Source organism: Bufo bufo, chromosome 2 (genome assembly GCF_905171765.1).
Source record: "Bufo bufo chromosome 2, aBufBuf1.1, whole genome shotgun sequence".
NCBI lineage: Eukaryota > Metazoa > Chordata > Amphibia > Anura > Bufonidae > Bufo > Bufo bufo.
Genome location: NC_053390.1, coordinates 117,221,180 through 117,241,032, shown reverse-complemented (window position 1 = coordinate 117,241,032; position 19,853 = coordinate 117,221,180). Strand labels below are relative to the sequence as shown.

Genomic DNA, 19,853 nt, shown 5'->3' with positions numbered 1-19,853 from the left:
AGCAGAGTGACCAGCTGAAAACCTGCACAATAGACACTGCTATAAGGTGAGGGACTATGTCTCAGACACCCATCACCCAAGACTACTACTAGGTCAGTTACAAGTCTAGTGTAAAACTACTAGTGGACATCTAGACCTACAAGTGTTAATTTGCAGCCATCCAGCCTGCCTCCATATTCTTTACTGCTGCCAGAAAGTGCACTTGGAATCCACTGCTTTTGAATGTATCTGAAGTTATACATGGCATTTAGTAAAAGAGACTGTTATATGTTAACTTCTGGCCTCATTCTTCAATCTACATTTCCACTGCACCGATCTCAGGCGAGCAACAGCCTGAGGCTGTACACTGTGACACAATACCTCATCAGAGCCACTACCACTCCCACCCTCTGCACTGGCTCCTCAGGGGCTTGATGCATCAGCATCCTTGTCAATCATATGTTTGAAGGCTTCACAAAACTGAGCTGCAATACCAAGTGCAGCCACTGTACAGTTTATGGTGCTGTTCTTGGTATGCTATGAATGCTCGTGCCACGGCCCCTTCAAACAGCTGATCGTGGGGCTGCCGGTAGGTTGGACCTCCACTGATCTTATAATTGATTACCTATGCTGAGGACATATTTACCAGAAAATCCCTTTAAGATATGTATGTGTGTGTGTTTTTTTTGAGTTGGGTGGGGGGAGAAATGTCTCCTATTGTTAGTCTGCCATAACCTATGTAAGGAGTTTATACACACGAAGAACTGACATAATCTACTTACATAAAAGGCTCATATGTAATTACTCTGTATATCTGCAGAATATATATCTATTAGATTTAAGCTCCACTGCTCAGACCTTTATACTTTGCTACCAAAGTCTATGCTTTATGAGCAGCAATCATGTGAACACAGACTCGTAAGATCCGTCTGAACTTTTACCCCTGCAGGCTGCTAAGAATTTCTTTCTAGCCTGGATGGACGAAAAGCCGCCCGACTTTTCATAATGGCACGTAACAGTCCAGAAGATGAGTTTTCCGTCAATGTCTTTCCAGTTCCTCCATATACAAACAGCCAACCTGAAGCGTGGTCCTCTACTAGAAATAAAGCCGGGCCAACTTTACTGTTTTCTGGAATTTTTATTGGAATGGTTGGTATCACTCTAACTTTATTCGGATGGATTCGATCTGATGGGACCAGAGGGTTTCGATGGACTCATCTTTTGGGTCCTATTATGATCATAGTTTCTTTGACCTTTATATTGATTTCTGCATGTAAATTTAAGATGCTTTCTTGTAAGAGAAGGAACAATACAGCTACTGAACCAGAACCATCTACTGCTGGACAGTCCTTTGTCTTCAACGGAATAAATCAGCCAATAACTTTCCATGGAGCCACTGTGGTACAGTATATTCCTCCCCCCTACACTGTGTATGATCCTATAGAGAGCAGCCCAAGTGCGTCAACGCTTTCCCCAAGTAATAGTAGTGCTGGAATGGTTAACAGGGTAGCACCACCAATACTTCCCCCTCAGTATAGTAGTATCTACCCACTGGAAAATCCAGCCTTCGTAGAAGATGAAGAAGCTTTGCCACCTCCAGCCCATGAGAGGTGGGTACTTGTCCATTTGGTTGCACAAACTAGATATTATGACTTCTTTTGTACATTGTTGTCATTGTTAGTGTATATTCCATGACTCTCTCTCTCTATATGTACCTGCTTTTTACGGCAGAAACTGTAAGCTGTATATATAGGGGGTTCTCCGATAATTTACTTTTATGTTACAAAAGCCAGATCAGGTCCTGCAGCTAGGATCCTATATGTTCTTGAGAATGACCAGGTTCCTGTTGTCGGTGATGAAGTGCACACTCATGAGAGATCATTCTCCAATTTCTTGGAAATCTGAGCGTGAAAGGTTTTACAGTTGATGTTGACTTCCATGTAGTGGCTGCCGCATAGCTGAGCTGTAGCTCAAATGCAGCCTTGATGTGGCCATAAGCCACGGCTCCACGCAGATTGCAATGAAATAAGTGCTAACTCGTTGCTGTTTATTATCGGTCGAGGGGTTTTAGGCAAACTAGACAAGTTAGCCCGTATTTCATTAGCAGCCTGGACGAATTCGCAGCTACATTTTGTCTGCAGCTGCTACCAACCTAAGGGTACAGTATATTCACATGCGGAAGATTTGGTGCAGAAAGGTTTGAGGCTACAAATCAGCTCCTTGGCGGCAAGCCAAAATAAAATGTGAATTCCCCCTAAATGTGCATGCACGGTTCCAGCTCTACTGAACCTTGAGAACTATGGTAGAGATTTGGCTTCTAATAATTGAACTTTTATGGCATATCAGATCTACAGGACATATATTATATAGAAGTTATGAAAGCTAATAAAACGAAAAGCATGAAAAAATGAAAGAATATGGGCCACATTTATTAGACAGATACACCACTTTTGTGACCCGATAAAGTCGCAGACTGCGACAGTTCAGGCGCACGAACTGGCGGATGCTGCAGCTAATTTATGACAAGGTGTACGCCTCATCATAAATCAGGTGCAGCATCCAGCAGCGTGCCTGGTTAGGATAAATCTGTCTCAGAAATATGATAATATACTGTACTTGCAGCTGAGCAGCAATTAGGTCAGGGCATACACAGACCTCCATAGGCCTCCATAGCAAAACCTAGTATGCCCCACTCAGTTTTCCAGTAGGCAGGCGTCAAACTCCCAGGCAGCGTTTGCTAACCATCTGTAAATTTACGGACAGTCTGCAAAACTTGGTGTTTTCTTTCGTTCGTAAGAATATTTGCCCTGAACTGTGGAATAAGCACTTTGCATCCATGCTTAGTGCAAGGAGGAGGAAGCCGCTGCTGCGAGCCTGTGGTGCGCTACTGGGCCCCCAATGAAAGCTCAGCCCAGTTTCCTGTCTGATGCTTTCCCATGCACGCTGGAAGGACTGGGACTGGCGGAGAATGTCTGAGAGATAGTGGAAAAAGGGACTGGAAGCCTGCCCTTAACTCCTGGTGTGCCTAGTGGTGGGGGCAGTGCAAGGTGAGGTCTGGAGGAGCGTCAGCAGCAGCTAGCCTGCCCTTAAACCCCTGTCTTTCTCTGTTCCCTCTCACATCACCCAGTGTGTGTGTCAGTTGTCCAAGCGCCAAAGTCTCATTGTCAGACCAGGTCAGCCTCCAGGCTCATCCACCTCACCTACAGAGTAAGGCCCCCTGCACACGAACGTGTGCTTCCCGTTGCCGTATTGCGGACCACATTTGCGGATCTGCAATACACAGGTGCCGTTCCGTGGGCATTCCGCATCACGGATGCGGACCCATTCACTTGAATGGGTCCGCAAATCCGGAGATGCGGAATGATACGGAACGGAAGCACAGAACGGAACCCTACGGAAGCACTACGGCATGCTTCCGTGGGGTTTCGTCCCGTACTTCCGTTCCGCAAAAAGAAAGAACATGTCCTATCTTTTTGCGGAACGGCTGGATCGCGGACCCATTCAAGTGAATGGGTCAGCGATCCGCTGTGGCTTTCCCACGGACTGTATTCGTGCATTGCGGCCCGCATTTTGCTGGCCGCAGCACGTCCACGGGGCGCACACGTTCGTGTGCAGGTGGCCTCACTATGGGGTGGAGGGAGGGGGCGTCATCACTCTTACTAGAGATGTTACTAGATTCAGCTGCTTTGCCGAATTTCACAAATAAATTCGCTTTGTGACAAATTACTTTGTCATGAATCTTATTTCTTTGTGAGTAGTGGGCGCAATGATGGGAAACGTTGATTGCGCCGTCCCCCGTCATTGAACCCTCATTGAATGCCGTGTTCATCGCTGATCGTGGCATCTGAGATGACCATTAGGGGTTAATCTGTTAAAAAATAAATAAAATACTCACCTTATTCATTTGATTGCGAAGAGTCCGCTGTGGCCATCTTGACTGAAGATCCAGAGTGAAATCACGCACGGTGTCCGACGTGGTGTTGTCACATGTCACCGCGCACGAGATTTCGTGCGGGATCTTCAATGAAGATGGCCGAGGAGGACTTTGCGCGCAAATGGGTTGAGTATGAATTTTTGTTTTTTTACTGCTATTTTAGGGAAAACTGATTCCTTACCACGGAGCACGAGGAAATTCGGCTTTGCAGTGAATCAAATTTTCCCTGAAATTCGGATCGAAGTCCACTTCGTGAACTTCGATTCTCTTAACACTAACTGTTACTATGGGGGTGTTATTACTACTGGAGGCCCTATGGGAAAAATTATTTCTATTATAAGGCATTATTACTACTACCAGTGGTATTATTTGGGGGTGTTATCATTATTTGCCACAACATATCAGGAGTATTTTTGGGAACATTATCACTATTACGGCGCTATTACTAATGAGGGCACTCTCGAAGAGAATTATTAGTATTAGTGGGACTGTAGGAAGCACTGATACTATAGGGGGACTCTCTGTATGGCACTATTATTTCTACAATATAATATTTGGGGGCATTGGGGAACATAGTCACAATATTGAGGGTAGCAGCAGGATAACACTGTTGGGATGCCAGGAGGGGGAGGATGATGATCAAAAAGTGAGGAACATAAGATGTCTGTGTGGAAGACTCTGCAGAGAGAAGATGTGGCTGAAAGAAGTCGTCATGGCCGTGTGGGCCAAATAGAGAAGATGAAGAAAGAGAATGTCTATCTACATCAGAGGAGATGTCACTGAGGTCACAAGAGGTATTTGATGCTGTATCCTCCTGTATGTTTGGTAGTGGCGAATGTAGGATGGTGTTTGGTAGTAGTGAAGGTTGGATCAACAATTTGGCACATGCATTGTGGATGCATGTTATACTCACCCCTTTCTTTAGTGCCATTCTTTTCAGCTCTGGTTCGTTCCCTCCTGCCGCTGCTTGTTTACAAACTGCAGTGGGGACTTGCTGGTATATGGCATGTTACTGGTATATTGCGATTGGCTGCAGTGGTCACATTCCATACATCTGTACATCACTGACACTGTAACAGATGAGCACTTGTCCATTATATCCCTGTCAGTCTTTGTTTACATGTTGGCAGCAATGATGCCAGTACGTCCAGCACGTCACATGCATCATCACTGCAGCCATACAAACAAAGCACTCATAGAGCGGAAGGGATGGAATAGCTGAGATTTGTGGATTTTTTTCCACATGCTGCTGCCATATTTTATTTTTAACTTCTGGACAACCCCTTTAATTCTGGGGTGTTTGTGATTCAAGGACATTATGTTTAGGGCACTTGATGTGGAGGAAGCTATAGGGATATACAGTGATAAGAGACCCAGTATGTGTCCCTTTAACCCTTACTCCTCCAAACACTTGATTTTAGTGTACCCTCCTCTCTTAATATACTTAATATATATATATTTTTTACCTTTTTTCTGCCTTTTTCTTTGTATGCATGATCACTTTATGCTTGTACGTGTTATGGGCCTATCTTAGCAAGGTTATTTATTAAAAGTTAAGTTTTAATAAGGTTACCCAACATTTGTTAATTAGTATATTGATTTTTCTTGGGTTGCCCATTATAGAATAAGTCATTGACCATTAACACCCTGGTTGTGTGAACAGTGGTCTATTTAATAAAAACATTTTTACTAAAATGTTACTCTTCGCCTATCCCACTTGATTTCTAGGTGCTTCATAAATATGACGCTCATGCCAAACATCATATTTCTTGTGTATTTCCACCAGATGAGTGGCATAAATACATTGATAATTCTGCTTCCCTTCAGACAGTACAGTATATTATAAAACTTTCTGCCTGCAGCCACCACAAGGGGGAGCTTACCATTGACTTCAATGGAAGCTGTAAATAATCTCCTCACATTGAGTTCTTCCTAGTGGTAGCTGGTGGAAAATACAGTAAATCTATGTCAGGAATAGGAAAAGCAGTTCAGCTCCAGGGCCCCCTCCACCCCCACGTCCCACAGCAGTCACGTGGTCTGCCTCTTATGGTAGGTAAGCCACTGCATGAAATGCTCTTTTTTAAGTCTCACTAAAAGAGATCAAGAGGGGCCTGGATGTATTTCTGGAGTGTAATAATACTACAGGTTATAGTTACTAGAGGTCCCTGATCCAGAGAGTTATTCTGATTGCCTGATTGGAGTTGGGAAGGAATTTTTTTCCCCTTAAAATGAGGAAAATTGGCTTTTTTTTTTTTTTTTTGCCTTCCTCTTGATCAGCTTGCAATTGCAGGGACAATCATTCATTCAAACCACTGTGGAAATGAAAGTAGAAATGAAGGCCGATTTAATTTCTATATAATTGATCTCACTCATTTGGCTATTCATCTACCCATCTATAAGGAGCCTTATCTGATATCTACTGTCTGAGCTCTAATCTTTCCCATATACCACATTCCATACAAGGACAAGTATACAGGTGAAACTCGAAAAATTAGAATATCGTGCAAAAGTTCATTTATTTCAGTAATGCAACTTAAAATTAGAATATTGTGAAAAGGTTCAATATTCTAGGCTCAAGGTGTCACACTCTAGTCAGCTAATTAATCCATACCCCCTGAGCAAAGGGGACCTGAGATTGTAACTTTGGGGTTTCATAAGCTGTAAGCCATAATCATCCAAATTATAACAAATAAAGGCTTAAAATATCTCGCTTTGCATGTAATGAGTCGATCTCATATGTTAGTTTCACCTTTTAAGTTGCATTACTGAAATAAATGAACTTTGCACAATATTCTAATTTTTAGAGTTTCACCTGTATACTGTTATATGATAGCACTAACCGACCAAGATAGACGTGTAAATCATTAATGTAGGGCAATGGCTTCATGTCAGGCGATGATCTAGCTGTGCGATGGCAGCAGTGACAAGCACTGAGGCAGTGTCACCCATACTGATAATGGCCCTTAGGGCTCATGCACATGAACTTATTGTTTTTTTACGTGTCCTTTCCGTTTTTTTGTGGCCCGTATGCAGAACCACTTCAATGGATCTGCAAAAAAAAAAGAAAATGGAAGAGTCAAAAATTATAGAAAAAGATAGTCCTAAAACGGACAAGGATAGTGTTGATCACGAATATTCGAATTGTGAATTTTTATCGCGAATATCGGCACTTCGAGAATTCGCGAATATTTAGAATATAGTGATATATATTCGTAATTTCAAATATTCGAGATTGTTTTTTAATCAGTACACATGATCCCTCCCTGCTTCTAGCTTGTGGGCCAATTAGAAGGCTGCAATATCTTTGACTTTAGGAGTAGTGCGAATTTTTATTGCAAATTTTTTAATTGCCGTTTTCAGCAATCAAGAAAATAATGACTGGAGATAACGAATTTGCGAATATATGGCTAACATTCGCCCAAATATTTGCGAAATATCACAAATTCGAATATTGCCCCTGCAGCTCATCACTAGACAAGGATAGGCATTGTTACAATGGATCCACCAAAAAAACGAATGCTATACGCTTGTCACACGGGCATCATCCGTATTTTTTGAGGATCCGTGTTTTGCAGACCACAAAATACATACGGTCGAGTGCATGAGCCCTTATAGAAACGTCATGGCAGGCAAGTAAAGCTACATTGATAATTCTGCCAATATGACCAATAGCTGATATATTGTGAAATAATTAAGCGGTTGTCCAGGTTCAGGGATTGAATGCGGATATAAGCTCCCCTTCATTCCTTTACCGTCTATGAGTGGTGCATCAGAGCATTTCCTTGCCCTACACTGCATCGCACAGGGCAAGGTAGGTTTGTTGTGAGTCGGTGACATACCGGGCTTCACATTGGTATGCTAGGAGGAGACTTCCATCTAGCAGGGAGCCCGGTGATGTCACCGGCACAAATGGGCGGTGTATAGCGCTGTTCTGGGTGGTTTTAGAGGCAGGTATCACTAGTACCCACCTCACAAAAAACATATCTTGTCCTGCGTGATGCAACGCAAGGAAATGCTCTGATCCGCCACTTGTAGATGGCAAAGGAGTGAAGGGGAGCTTATATCCAGGTTCAGCCCTGAGCGCGGACAACCCCTTTAAGTGGTAGAGTTTGTCTACGTTCATTGAAATATTTTTGAATGTCTTTAATTTCAGTGAAGATGTGTGCATGTATATGGTCATCCGTAAACAATTTGTATGGGGCCAGTGATGAAATGCAGATAATAGTTATAATAATGACTGACTTTTAATATTTGTCATTCTGCTTTCACACTAAGTGCAGTACCCCAGATGACTGCACAGGGTTAAATATTGCCAAACTGTTAATTTAATGTTACCAAGTTAAATGTCATTTATGGTTAAAGCTCTTATCTTTCCATGCACTGTGTGTTCCAAATAGCAATGCATGGACAATATAGGGTTAACATTGGCAGACTGATTAGGTTACCAGGGTGATGGTCCGAAGGGTGTTTGGTCAGTGTTTGATCAGTGATTTCCATTAGTGATTGTAAGCCAAAACCAGGAGCCAGTGAAAAGCACAGAACAGGAGCAAATCTTTCCCTTATGCCTTATCTACAGATGTAGCCTGCACCAAAATCAGTGGGATAGCGCTCCATCCCAGCAGTGTAACTCAACACCACCTTTAAGCTTTAGAAGCTTTGCTCATAATTAAACTGTTAATGAGATAAGCTAGTGGGATAATGCATCAGGTTTACTTTAGGCTGGCGGCATCAGTATGTGTAGGCTTCACTCCTGGTTTTGGTTCACAATCACTGATGGAAATCACTGAGCAAACTCTGATCAAATATTGACTGCCTGAAAGCGTTCCAATGCCGAGTTCACATGCGCATCCCTAATTCCATTTTTCTGTCCCCTCATTGGAGATGAAAAACGGAAATGACAAAGTGCCACATCCCTCACAATGGCACCTGGCAGACCCCACTGACTTACTGTATAATAAGGCCTATTGGGTTACATTATTTCGATAGGAGGAACAGTGTTGCATGCCTCAGTTGTCTTCCTGTGAAATACAACAGATCAGTGATGGAGATTCTGAACAGAGCCTCTAAGGCAGGTGCGAACAAAGCTTATAGGACATCTGTCAGCAGATTTGTACCTATAAGGCCTCATGCACACGACCGTTGTGTGCATCCGTGGCCGTTGTGCCGTTTTCCGTTTTTTTTCGCGGACCCATTGACTTTCAATGGGTCCGTGGAAAAATCGGAAAATGCACCGTTTTGCAGCCTAGACCGTGATCCGTGTATCCTGTCCGTCTAAAAAATAGGACCTGTCCTATTTTTTTGACGGACAACGGTTCACGGACCCATTCAAGTCAATGGGTCCGTGAAAGAACACGGATGCACACAAGATTGGCATCCGTGTCCGTGATCCGTGGCCGTAGGTTACTTTCATACAGACGGATCCAAAGATCCGTCTGCATAAAAGCTTTTTCAGATCTAAGTTTTCACTTCGTGAAAACTCAGATCCGACAGTATATTCTAACACAGAAGCGTTCCCATGGTGATGGGGACGCTTCTAGTTAGAATACACTACAAACTGTGTACAAGACTGCCCCCTGCTGCCTGGCAGCACCCGATCTCTTACAGGGGGCCATGATCAGCACAATTAACCCCTTCAGGTGCGGCACCTGAAGGGGTTAATTGTACTATCATATCCCCCTGTAAGAGATCAGGGCTGCCAGGCAGCGGGGGGCAGACCCCCCCCCCAGTTTGAATATCATTGGTGGCCAGTGCGGCCCCCCCCCTCTATTGTAATAATAGGTTGGTGGCCAGTGCGCCCCCCCCTCCCTCTATTGTAATAATTCGTTGGTGGCACAGTGTGCGCCCCCCCCTCCCTCCCTCTATTGTAATAATTCGTTGGTGGCACAGTGTGCGCCCCCCATCGGCCCCCCCTCCCTCTATAGCATTAACAACATTGGTGGCCAGTGTGCGGCCTCCCATCTCCCCCCCCCCATCATTGGTGGCAGCGGAGTTCCGATCGGAGTCCCAGTTTAATCGCTGGGGCTCCGATCGGTAACCATGGCAACCAGGACGCTACTACAGTCCTGGTTGCCATGGTTACTTAGCAATAGTACAATAGTAGAAGATTCATACTTACCTGCTGCTGGCTGCTGCGATGTTCGTGTCCGGCCGGGAGCTCCACCTACTGGTAAGTGACAGGTCTGTGCGGCGCATTGCTAAATGAACTGTCACTTACCAGTAGGAGGAGCTCCCGGCCGGACACAGACATCGTAGCTCCCAGGTAAGTATGAATCTTTTACTATTGTACTATTGCTAGTAACCCGCTGCCACCAATGATCGGGTGGGGGGGGGGGGGAGATGGGAGGCCGCACACTGGCCACCAATGTTGTTAATGCTATAGAGGGAGGGGGGGCCGATGGGGGGCGCACACTGTGCCACCAACGATTTATTACAATAGAGGGAGCGGCACCTGAGGGGTTAATTGTGCTGATCACGGCCCCCTGTAAGAGATCGGATGCTGCTAGGCAGCAGGGGGCAGTCATGTACACAGTTTGTAGTATATTCTAACTAAAAGCGTCCCCATCACCATGGGAACGCCTCTGTGTTAGAATATACTGTCGGAAATGAGGTTTCACGATCTAACTCATATCCGACAGTATATTCTAACATAGAGGCGTTCCCATGGTGATGGGGACGCTTCAAGTTAAAATATACCATCGGATTGGAGAAAACTCAGATCCGATGGTATATTAACTCCTGACTTCACATTGAAAGTCAATAGGGGACGGATCCGTTTGAAATTGCACCATATTGTGTCAACGTCAAACGGATCCGTCCCCATTGACTTGCATTGTAATTCAGGACGGATCTGTTTGGCTCCGCACGGCCAGGCGGACACCAAAATGACTTTTTTTTCATGTCCGTGGATCCTCCAAAAATCAAGGAAGACCCACGGACGAAAAAACGGTCACGGATCACGGAAAAACGGGACCCCGTTTTGCGGACCGTGAAAATATACTGTCGTGTGCAATAAGCCTAAAACTGTCTGACCTGTTACATGTGAACTTGGCAGCTGAAGTCATCTGTGTTGATCCCATGTTCATAAGTGTCCACATTGCTGAGAAAAATGAGCCTCTAGGAGCAACGGGGGCGTTACCATTACACCTAGAGGCTCTGCTCTATTTGCAACTGCACAGGACCATGCGTTATGATGTGATCACTGCCTGGCCTTGTCAATCAAAGTTCAGAGGGCACAGCAGAGGCCCACAGCTAATGTCTGTGACCAACATCTAAATGGACCTTGCAGCGATCGGGGAAGCCGGTCCTTCATTCTAACGATCTGCACCTGCAGGACTCCATAGGTACTACATCTACAATAGCATGGGGTTTTCAGAGATACCCAGGCTGTCACAGACGATCAAGCCCGGAAGGACAGCGCTCCCTGGGAAAGCAGCCTCAGATGCCGTGGTCACAATTGAAAGTCACGGTTAAAGGTCTGCGATCAGCATCATTGCTGATTGCAGACATTGGTCCCGGCTGTCTTATGTTTAAAACAGTAGAAACCTGGTGGCTGCAGCACCCGCTCCCTCATCTGCCATTTTTAAGGACCGGCCTTCTGCCGTACATGGAATCCTAGATGTCTCCTACAATGTCTACTCATACAATGATGTTTTGGTAATTTTTTTGTCTTCAAATCATATCCTGTCATGTGCTTCATGAAATCAGAACCCAACTAGCACTTTCATCTAACTGATTTTCCTCTTATCTTTTCAGATCCCCTGTCTCCAGTCAGCATCATGAAATCCACAGTGAACTACCACCGTTATATGACGACTTGTATCCTGGCCTGAAGTAATTCTGCTACAAGTACATACAGTAGTATACGAGAAGGCTAGTAGGGCTTTTTTGTCTTTAGAGCCTTATCACTTTATTAACGTATATTTGTTATGTGACTTCATATATGGACTGAAGACAAGAAGGTGGTTGCTTTAAGGCTATATACACCATTGGTGCCCCTTTTTATCATAGCATTTTACTCATTTTGGGCAAAAAAAAAAATCATTTTTTTAGTTGTTCTTTATTAAAAATTTTACAATCTACAAATAGTGTCGGTCGAGCACCAAATTGCTCGGGTGCTCGAGTAGAACACCTCGGGATGCTCAGGTGCTCTACCGAGCACCCGAGCACAATGGAGGTCAATGGGAGAACCCGAGCATTAAAGAGGGGAGGATGTATGGTTCACATGAAAAGGTCAGAAATTAATGGAAACACCACTGAAATGGTTTGGGAACAGCATGGGGAGGATGTCTGGATGCATCTTGGACTCCCAGGTGGCTGCTGGGAACGATGTTGTCTGAGTAGTACGCCAATTTTACAGACTAAACCGAAGATAAAATTAATTTTAGAGGAAAAATTGTTAGGATTTTTTTTTGTTGTATTTAGTGCAAGTGCTACCAAAAATTACAAGCAAGAGGCACTCCGATACAACCTGTATATCACATAAAGGAGGACCTCATTCACATTGTGGTACAATTGTTCAGGTAGTGGAACTCCTACACTCATAAAGCATGCACTAAGTGAAAGGGCTGCCAAAAATTACAAGGAACCGGCACTCCAATACACCCGTTATTACACATAAAGAAGGGCATCATACACACCCTTTAAAAATTATGATTGATGGCCTGCTGGTGACCCTCAACAATATTAGGAGCGAGGGCCTGCTGCTGATCTGACCATCTAAAACATTAGAGGTGAGGGTCTGCTGCTGATGTGACCATCTAAAACATTGGGGGTGAGGGTCTGCTGCTGAGCTGACTCTCTAAAACATTATGGGTGAGTGCCTGCTTCTGATCTGACCATCTAAAACATTATGGGTGAGGGCCTACTGCTGAGCTCACCATCTAAAACATTATGGGAGAGGGTCTGCTGCTGAGCTGACCATATAAGACATTATGGGCAAGGGCCTGCTGCCGAGCTGATCATCTAAAACATTATGGGCTAGGGCCTGCTGCCGAGCTGACCATCTAAAACATTATGGGCGAGGGCCTACTGCTGATCTGACCATCTAAAACATTAGGGGTGAGGGTCTGCCTCTGAGCTGACCATCTAAAACATTAGGGGTGAGGGTCTGCTGCTGACCTGACTCTCTAAAATATTAGGGGCGAATGCCTGCTGCTGATCTGACAGACAATCTAAAACATTATGGTCGAGGGCCTGCTGCCGAGCTGACCATCTAAAACATTATGGGCGAGGGTCTGCTGTCGAGCTGATCATCTAAAACATTATGGGCGAGGGCCTGCTGCTGATCTGACCATCTAAAACATTAGGGGTGAGGGTCTGCTGCTGATCTGATTATCTAAAACATTATGGACGAGGGCCTGCTGCTGAGCTGACCATCTAAAACATTATGGGTGAGGGCCTGCTGCAGAGCTGACCATCTAAAACATTATGGGCGAGGGTCTGCTGTCGAGCTGACCATCTAAAACATTATGGGCGAGGGTCTGCTGCTGATCTGACCATCTAAAACATTAGGGGTGAGGGTCTGCTGCTGATCTGATTATCAAAAACATTTTGGACGAGGGCCTGCTGCTGAGCTGACCATCTAAAACATTATGAGCGAGGGCCTGCTGCTGAGCTGACCAGCTAAAACATTAGGGGCCTGCTGCTGAGCTGACCATCTAAAACATTATGGGCAAGGGCCTGCTGCTGATCTGGCCATGGAAAAAATTATGGGCGAGGGCCTACTGCTAAGCTGACCATCTAAAAAAATTTGTGGGCGAGGGCCTGCTGCCGAGCTGACCATCTAAAAAAATTTGTGGCCGAGGGCCTGCTGCTCTAAAACCCTCTAAAACATTATGGTTGAGGGCCTGCTGGTGACCCTCAAAAACATTATGGGTGAGGGCCTGCTGGTGACCCTCTAAAACATTAAGGGTGAGGGCCCGCTGCTGAGCTGACCCTCTAAAACATTAGGAGTGAGGGCAGCCTAATAAGCATGTTGATATGATGAGCAGGAGGAGGACAAGAAAAGGGAGATTGAACCATATACCCTTTTTAGTGGTGGAAAGGGTGCATGGGAATACACTATATTCAATACACCATAAAAGCCACATTTAGAGTGCCTTTATGTTCAGACGCTTTCCTCTGGTGGAGTAGAGAAGTCAGGGGCAATCCAGGCCTTGTTCATTTTTACAAGAGTCAACCGGTCAGCATTTTCAGTTGACAGGCGGATGCGTTTATCAGTTATTATGCCCCTAGCAGCACTAAATACATGCTGTGACAAAACGCTGGCGGCGGGGCAGGCCAGCACTTCCAAGGCGTAGAGCGCCAGTTCGTGTCACGTTTCCTGCTTGGACACTTAATAGTTGTAAGGCACACAGGAATCACTGAGGACGCTGACACGGTCTGCTACGTACTCGTTCATCATCTTCCAAAATTCTTCCATCCTTGTGACACTAGGCCACGCATTAGGTTGAAGGTGCTGGCGGGGTGTCATAAAACTGTCCCAGGCCTTGGAGAGTATTGCCCTGCCTCTGTTGGAACTGCTGTTTGTTCCCCTTGTCTCCCCTCCTCGGTTGACCAAGGAACTACATACTCTGCAGCCAGCGTTGTCAGCTGGAAATTTTTGGAGCAATTTTTCCACAAGGACCTTCTGGTATTGCACCATTTTTCTCATCCTCTCCACCACAGGAATGAGAAGTTCTCTTTGTAGCGGGGGTCAAGAAGGGTGAGCAACCTGTAATCGGTGTTGGCCAAAATGCGTACAACGCGAGAGTCACGAAAAAAGGCAGCCTAACATAAAGTCAGCCATGTGTGCCAGAGTCCCAACAGACAAGACTTCGCTGTCCTCATCAGGAGGATGACTCTCAATCTCCTCATCCTCTTCCTCTTCTTCTACCCATTCACGTTCAACAGATGGAATAAAACTTCCATGGGTACTACCCTCTGTAGCTGAGGCAACCGTCTCCTGCTCCTCCTCCTCATCATCCAATTCGCGCTGAGAAGATGAACTGAGGGTGGTCTGGCTATCACCCTGTGTACTTTCTTCCCCCATTTCCACCTCTTTCACATGCAAAGCGTCAGCCTTCACAGCAGTGAGCGTTTGAGTAGACACAGAAGTGGTATGGTTACGCTGATAATAGTGTTATCGCCGCTCACCATCTGTGTTGATTCCTCAAAGTTGCGTAAAACCTCACAGAGGTCAGACATCAATGCTTACTCGTCGCTTGTGAAGAGCGGAAGCTGACTGGAAAGGCGACGACCATGTTGCAGCTGGAATTCCACTACTGCCCTCTGCTGCTCACAAAGCCTGGCCAACATGTGGAACGTCGAGTTCCAACGCGTGGTCACGTCGCACAACAGTCGGTGAGCTGGCAATTGCAAGTGCTGCTGCAGCGTTGCCAGACCGGCGGAAGCTGTTGATGGCTTGTGGAAATGGGCACACACGCGGCGCACCTTCACCAGTAGCTCAGGCAAATTGGGGTAGGTTTTGATAAACCGCTGAACCACTAGGTTGAACACGTGGGCTAGGCATGGTATGTGTGTGAGCTTGCCGAGCACCAAAGCCACCATCAAGTTACGGCCATTATCAGACACAACCATGCCTGGTTGTAGGTTAAGTGGCGAGAGCCACAGCTCAGTCTGGTCCCTTATCCCCTGCCACAGTTCTGCGGCGGTGTGCTGTTTGTCACTTAAGCAGATCACTTTAAGCACGGCCTGTTGCTGCCTCCCCACTGCAGTGCTACACTGCTTACAGCTACTGACTGATGGCTGACTGGTGCTGCAAGATGTTAATTCAGAGGTGGAAGTGGAGGAGGAGGCGGAGGAGGAGAAGGGGGGGGGTTGCAGCCACTAACGTAGGTGGCGGCAGAAACCCTGATGGAAGTAGGGCCTGCAATCTTTGGCTTCAGTAGCACCTGTGCCATCCCAGGGTACGACTCGCTCCCGGCCTCCACAACGTTCACCCAGTGTGCTGTCAGGGAAATGTAGCGTCCCTGGCCAATAGCACTTGTCTATGTGTCAGTTGTTAAGTGGACCTTCCCAATAACTGCGTTGGTCAGGGCACGGGTAATTTTACGGGACACATGCTGGTGTAGGGCGGGGACGGCACACCGGGAAAAATAGTGGCGGCTGGGGACTGAGTAACGAGGGATGGCCAGCGTTCCTCTTATGTGTGCATAACTAGGCCTGATGAAGGGCTACTGTTTAGCCCGAAACGTTGCCTTAAATTGTTGTGCATCATATCCGGCTGAATAAAATTCACAAATTATTTCATCACATCATTTGGAGTGCTGTCTCATTGTACTAAGTTTCAAAGTGTTGCACCTGAGGTGGAGTCAGGAACATTTCCAGACGAGCCCCCATAACAGCCAGATTCCTGTTGAGTGCTGTAACCACGCTTGAAACAGTTCTACGGCATTACAGTGAGGGCCAGTACCTCCCCGCACGTTTATTGGCTGCGTAGCAGCCAACAAGTGTGCGGGAGGAGACTCAAGCATCACGCTCGAGCACACGCGGTGTTCGACTGAACACCACGATGTGCCGAGCATCGCGATGCTCGAGTGAAAATGGTGTTCGGCCGAGCATGCTCGCCCAACACTAGCAGGAAGGGGTTAAAGATGTCTAGAGATGTTACCCCAAGCAGAGGTGTAGCTAATGGCTCCTGGGCCCTAGTGCAAGAGTTCCGCTTGGGCCCCCATTCCCTCAGTGTTTTGTGGCCAGGGGCAGGGAAGCACATAACCTTCCTGCTGACTGAGGCAAAAAATTGAAACAGCACCCCCATGCCAAATTATTGACCTAACCCTTTCCCTCCAACCAGAGGACTAACCTGAACATTCTCCGCCCCAGTGCAAAATCTATAACAGATCCCTTTTTTCTGTAATGCTGGTGTCTTCTTATGTGGCACAAGGGTCTTTGGGCCCCCTCAGGCTTCTTGGACCGGTAGCGACTGCTACCTCGGCACCCCCTATAGCTATGCCCTTGACCCTGAGATGTTTTCTTGTCTAGTGATGTTACCCCAAGACGTTCTCTTGTCTAGAGTTTTTGCCCCGAGATGTTCTCTTGTCTAGTGACGTCTAGTGATGTTACCACAACATCTCTTGTCTAGAGATGTTGCCCTGTTTTTTTTGGCACTCCCTACTGGAATAAAATTGCACCATGTTTTGCAACATTTAACATTGCATTTCATAAATCTAGTGGGCACCTACTCCCCATCACACCACTCCTTTTTAAAATTGGTGAGACCAGTGTAAAATCGGAAAAAGTGACAAATTTGATATGCTTCAAATTTAACAACTTTTTTTTTTACAGCAGTAAACCAGTGTACAGGGCTTGATAAGTTCCCCCAATCGACTTCTAAGACTGCCAACAAGATATCAGTCCCATGTAAGCTAGAATGGCTGACAGGAAGTAACTGCTTCTAGTGGCAGTAATGGGAGGCAGTAGAAATCTGTGCCGAGACACTGATTGTACACCTTTTCTATACATAAGGATTCAGATTTTTATTTTTGGCTAGATGATGGGAAAACTCACTTATATCAAGAAAAGTAGGCACTTGACGTCTTAAACATATACAATGTAAATAGTGAGGTATAGATAAATATAGATACTGTACTACATAGGCAGATAGATAGATACTGTATTGCCTCGATATACAGTAGGTAGATAGATAGATAGATAGATAGATAGATAAACGACAAAGTAGTAGTTGCAGCACTCCAAGTTGCCAGGTGCAAGTTCCCAGTAGGATTCCGGACTGTAGCAATCCACAGTTGCTTGACAAAGGCTCCATGGAGATGAGCTGAAACGTTGCATGGGTTGAATAAATGATCCACTTTTTCACTAAAGACCAGAGTGCTGCCTTGTGACTTTTTGAACTAGATAGATAGATAGATAGATAGATAGATATTAGATAGATAGATAATAGATAGATAGGATATAGATAATAGATAGATAATAAATAGATAATAGATAGATAATAGATAGATAATAGATAGATAGATAATATATATATATATATGAGATAGATAGATAGAGAGATAGATAGATATGAGATAGATATGAGATAGATAGAAAGATAGATAGATATTAGATAGATAGATAGATAGATAATAGATATGAGATAGATAGAAAGATAGATAGATAGAGAGATTGAAAGATAGATATCCATATTAAAATATCTTCTGTTTCTCTTTTTCATCTAGCAGTGTTGTCCATAATGCGAGTCCTTCTTCATAACTCGGCTGAATGTATCTCTTCCTAATTTAAATTTGCACACGGAGTGAAACACCTGGGAAATATACTGGACGTGTCTGTCCACCGCGACCTGTGACTGCTGTAAATGATGTCTTCTCCAGTGGAAGGTCCAGCATCCATTTTTCAAGACCACTGTATGAAGTGAACTCTAGGGCAATAAAGACTTCTTTTTTCCTCCATGCAGCTTCATAAATCCCCCAGTGAACCGGAAGAAGAGTTCAGTGCATGTCATTATGTGGTATTTTACAAGATGAAGTTTACATTAAGTGACTGGTGTTGCTTGTGCAGCGCAGTCTGTGATATAATTGCTGCTTTCACTATGTCTTTGCTGTACGTATGCATTTCAGTACTGTCCGTCATAGACATGAGATACCTGACCTGCTGACCGTCCCCTGACATCTTCCGTCAAAGGAAACATGGAGCAGACAGGTTAGGCTTTTACCTGTGTGATGTCCTGCAACCAGGTGCGGACTGGGAACTTAAAGTGGCCCCGGAAAAAACTAAAAGTGGCCTCATGTTGTAGGAGGGTCCAAATTGACAGAAGGCAGGGCTAACACAAGTAGGCGGAATTTTCTGAAAAATCTGATAATCGCTCTGTAATGAAGTGGTCAAATGATTAATAACATGGAGAACCACTTACAGTATAATTTTTAGTGCTCATCTACATCTATTACTGTCATTGCAAGAGAATCCCCAATTTCTCAGCAGCTGACCCAAAAGCAGAATGTAGACTTCCATAAACTGGATGTTTCCCTAGACACATGAATTTACACTGGTGTATTTTATTCACTGAAAGAATGCCAGAGAGATTGCTCGCCTTTTTTCTATAAAGCATGTTTTTTTTTTATAGCTTTGCTTTAACAGCATATTTTTTTTTTAAACCCCACCATATTGACAAAAATGGCAGTAGCCTAAAAACGCTTGTGTCTCCTGTATTTCAGATTTCCCATAGGCTTTCAGCTAATATCTGGAGCTAGCAATTTTGCTATGAAAAATGCACCAAAAAAATTGAAGTGCAACAGTTGTGAGACTTGCAGGGTAAGGGCTCATGCACACTAACTTATTTTTTGTCCGCATCCGATCTGCATTTTTTGTGGATCGGATGCGGACCCATTCACATATGTCATCTGGAGGTGACCGGTGCTGAACAAGTCAGCACCTGTCTCCTCCTAGGTCAGGCAGGGGACACCAGTGTTGTGGGTCCCCTGCCAGCGCTGCTATTGGCTGGAACAACGCTCCAGCCAATGGCAGCGCTATAGCTGCACAGGAAGAGGCAGAACTTCCCTGCATGCAGCCATTCTAGCTGGTGACTGTGTGCAGAGAGGTTCTGTGTCTTTCTGTGCTGATGTTGGCTTGCTGGGACTTGTCGTGCACCACCACTGCGATTTAACCCTTTCCCGCTGAAAGAAGAAGAAAATAACAAAAGAAGAAAGAAGAAGACCATCTGGAATAGCTGCACAGATTTTTTTTTTTTTTTTTTTTCATTTGCAGCTGTTCTAGATCCCTAAACCACCCTCCATCCCGGTCCCTTTTTTTTTTTTTTTTTTTACTTTTTTTTGGTGTGAAAAAAGAGCTTTAGTTAGAGGTAGTTAGTAATATATATTGTAGGGGCCATCATTGATGGTCGGTACGTGTCACCGAGGTTCCTGGTCTCAGTGAGGTAAGAGCCTTTTTGTTTTCCTGACGTGTCATTATTGCAGATTGCAGTCTG

At 45.0% G+C, this 19,853-nt stretch overlaps 1 protein-coding gene across 1 annotated transcript; it reads left to right on the top strand.

The window, feature by feature from the left end:
- The first annotated feature begins 967 nt into the window (after positions 1 to 967).
- On the top strand, positions 968 to 19,105 carry TMEM174 (transmembrane protein 174). The gene is made up of 3 exons (XM_040420192.1): positions 968 to 1,589; positions 11,666 to 11,743; positions 18,091 to 19,105. The coding sequence occupies exons 1-3, from the start codon at positions 985 to 987 to the stop codon at positions 18,122 to 18,124; spliced, it is 717 nt and encodes a 238-aa protein (XP_040276126.1). The 5' UTR covers positions 968 to 984; the 3' UTR covers positions 18,125 to 19,105.
- The last annotated feature ends 748 nt before the right edge of the window (positions 19,106 to 19,853 follow it).

Coding starts and splice junctions, on each gene's coding strand:
- TMEM174 (XM_040420192.1), top strand. CDS start 985: ATGGCACGTAACAGTCCAGAAGATGAGTTTTCCGTCAATGTCTTTCCA. Junction 1,590..11,665: donor CCACCTCCAGCCCATGAGAG/GTGGGTACTTGT, acceptor TTATCTTTTCAG/ATCCCCTGTCTCCAGTCAGC. Junction 11,744..18,090: donor GACTTGTATCCTGGCCTGAA/GTAATTCTGCTA, acceptor TTTTTCATCTAG/CAGTGTTGTCCATAATGCGA.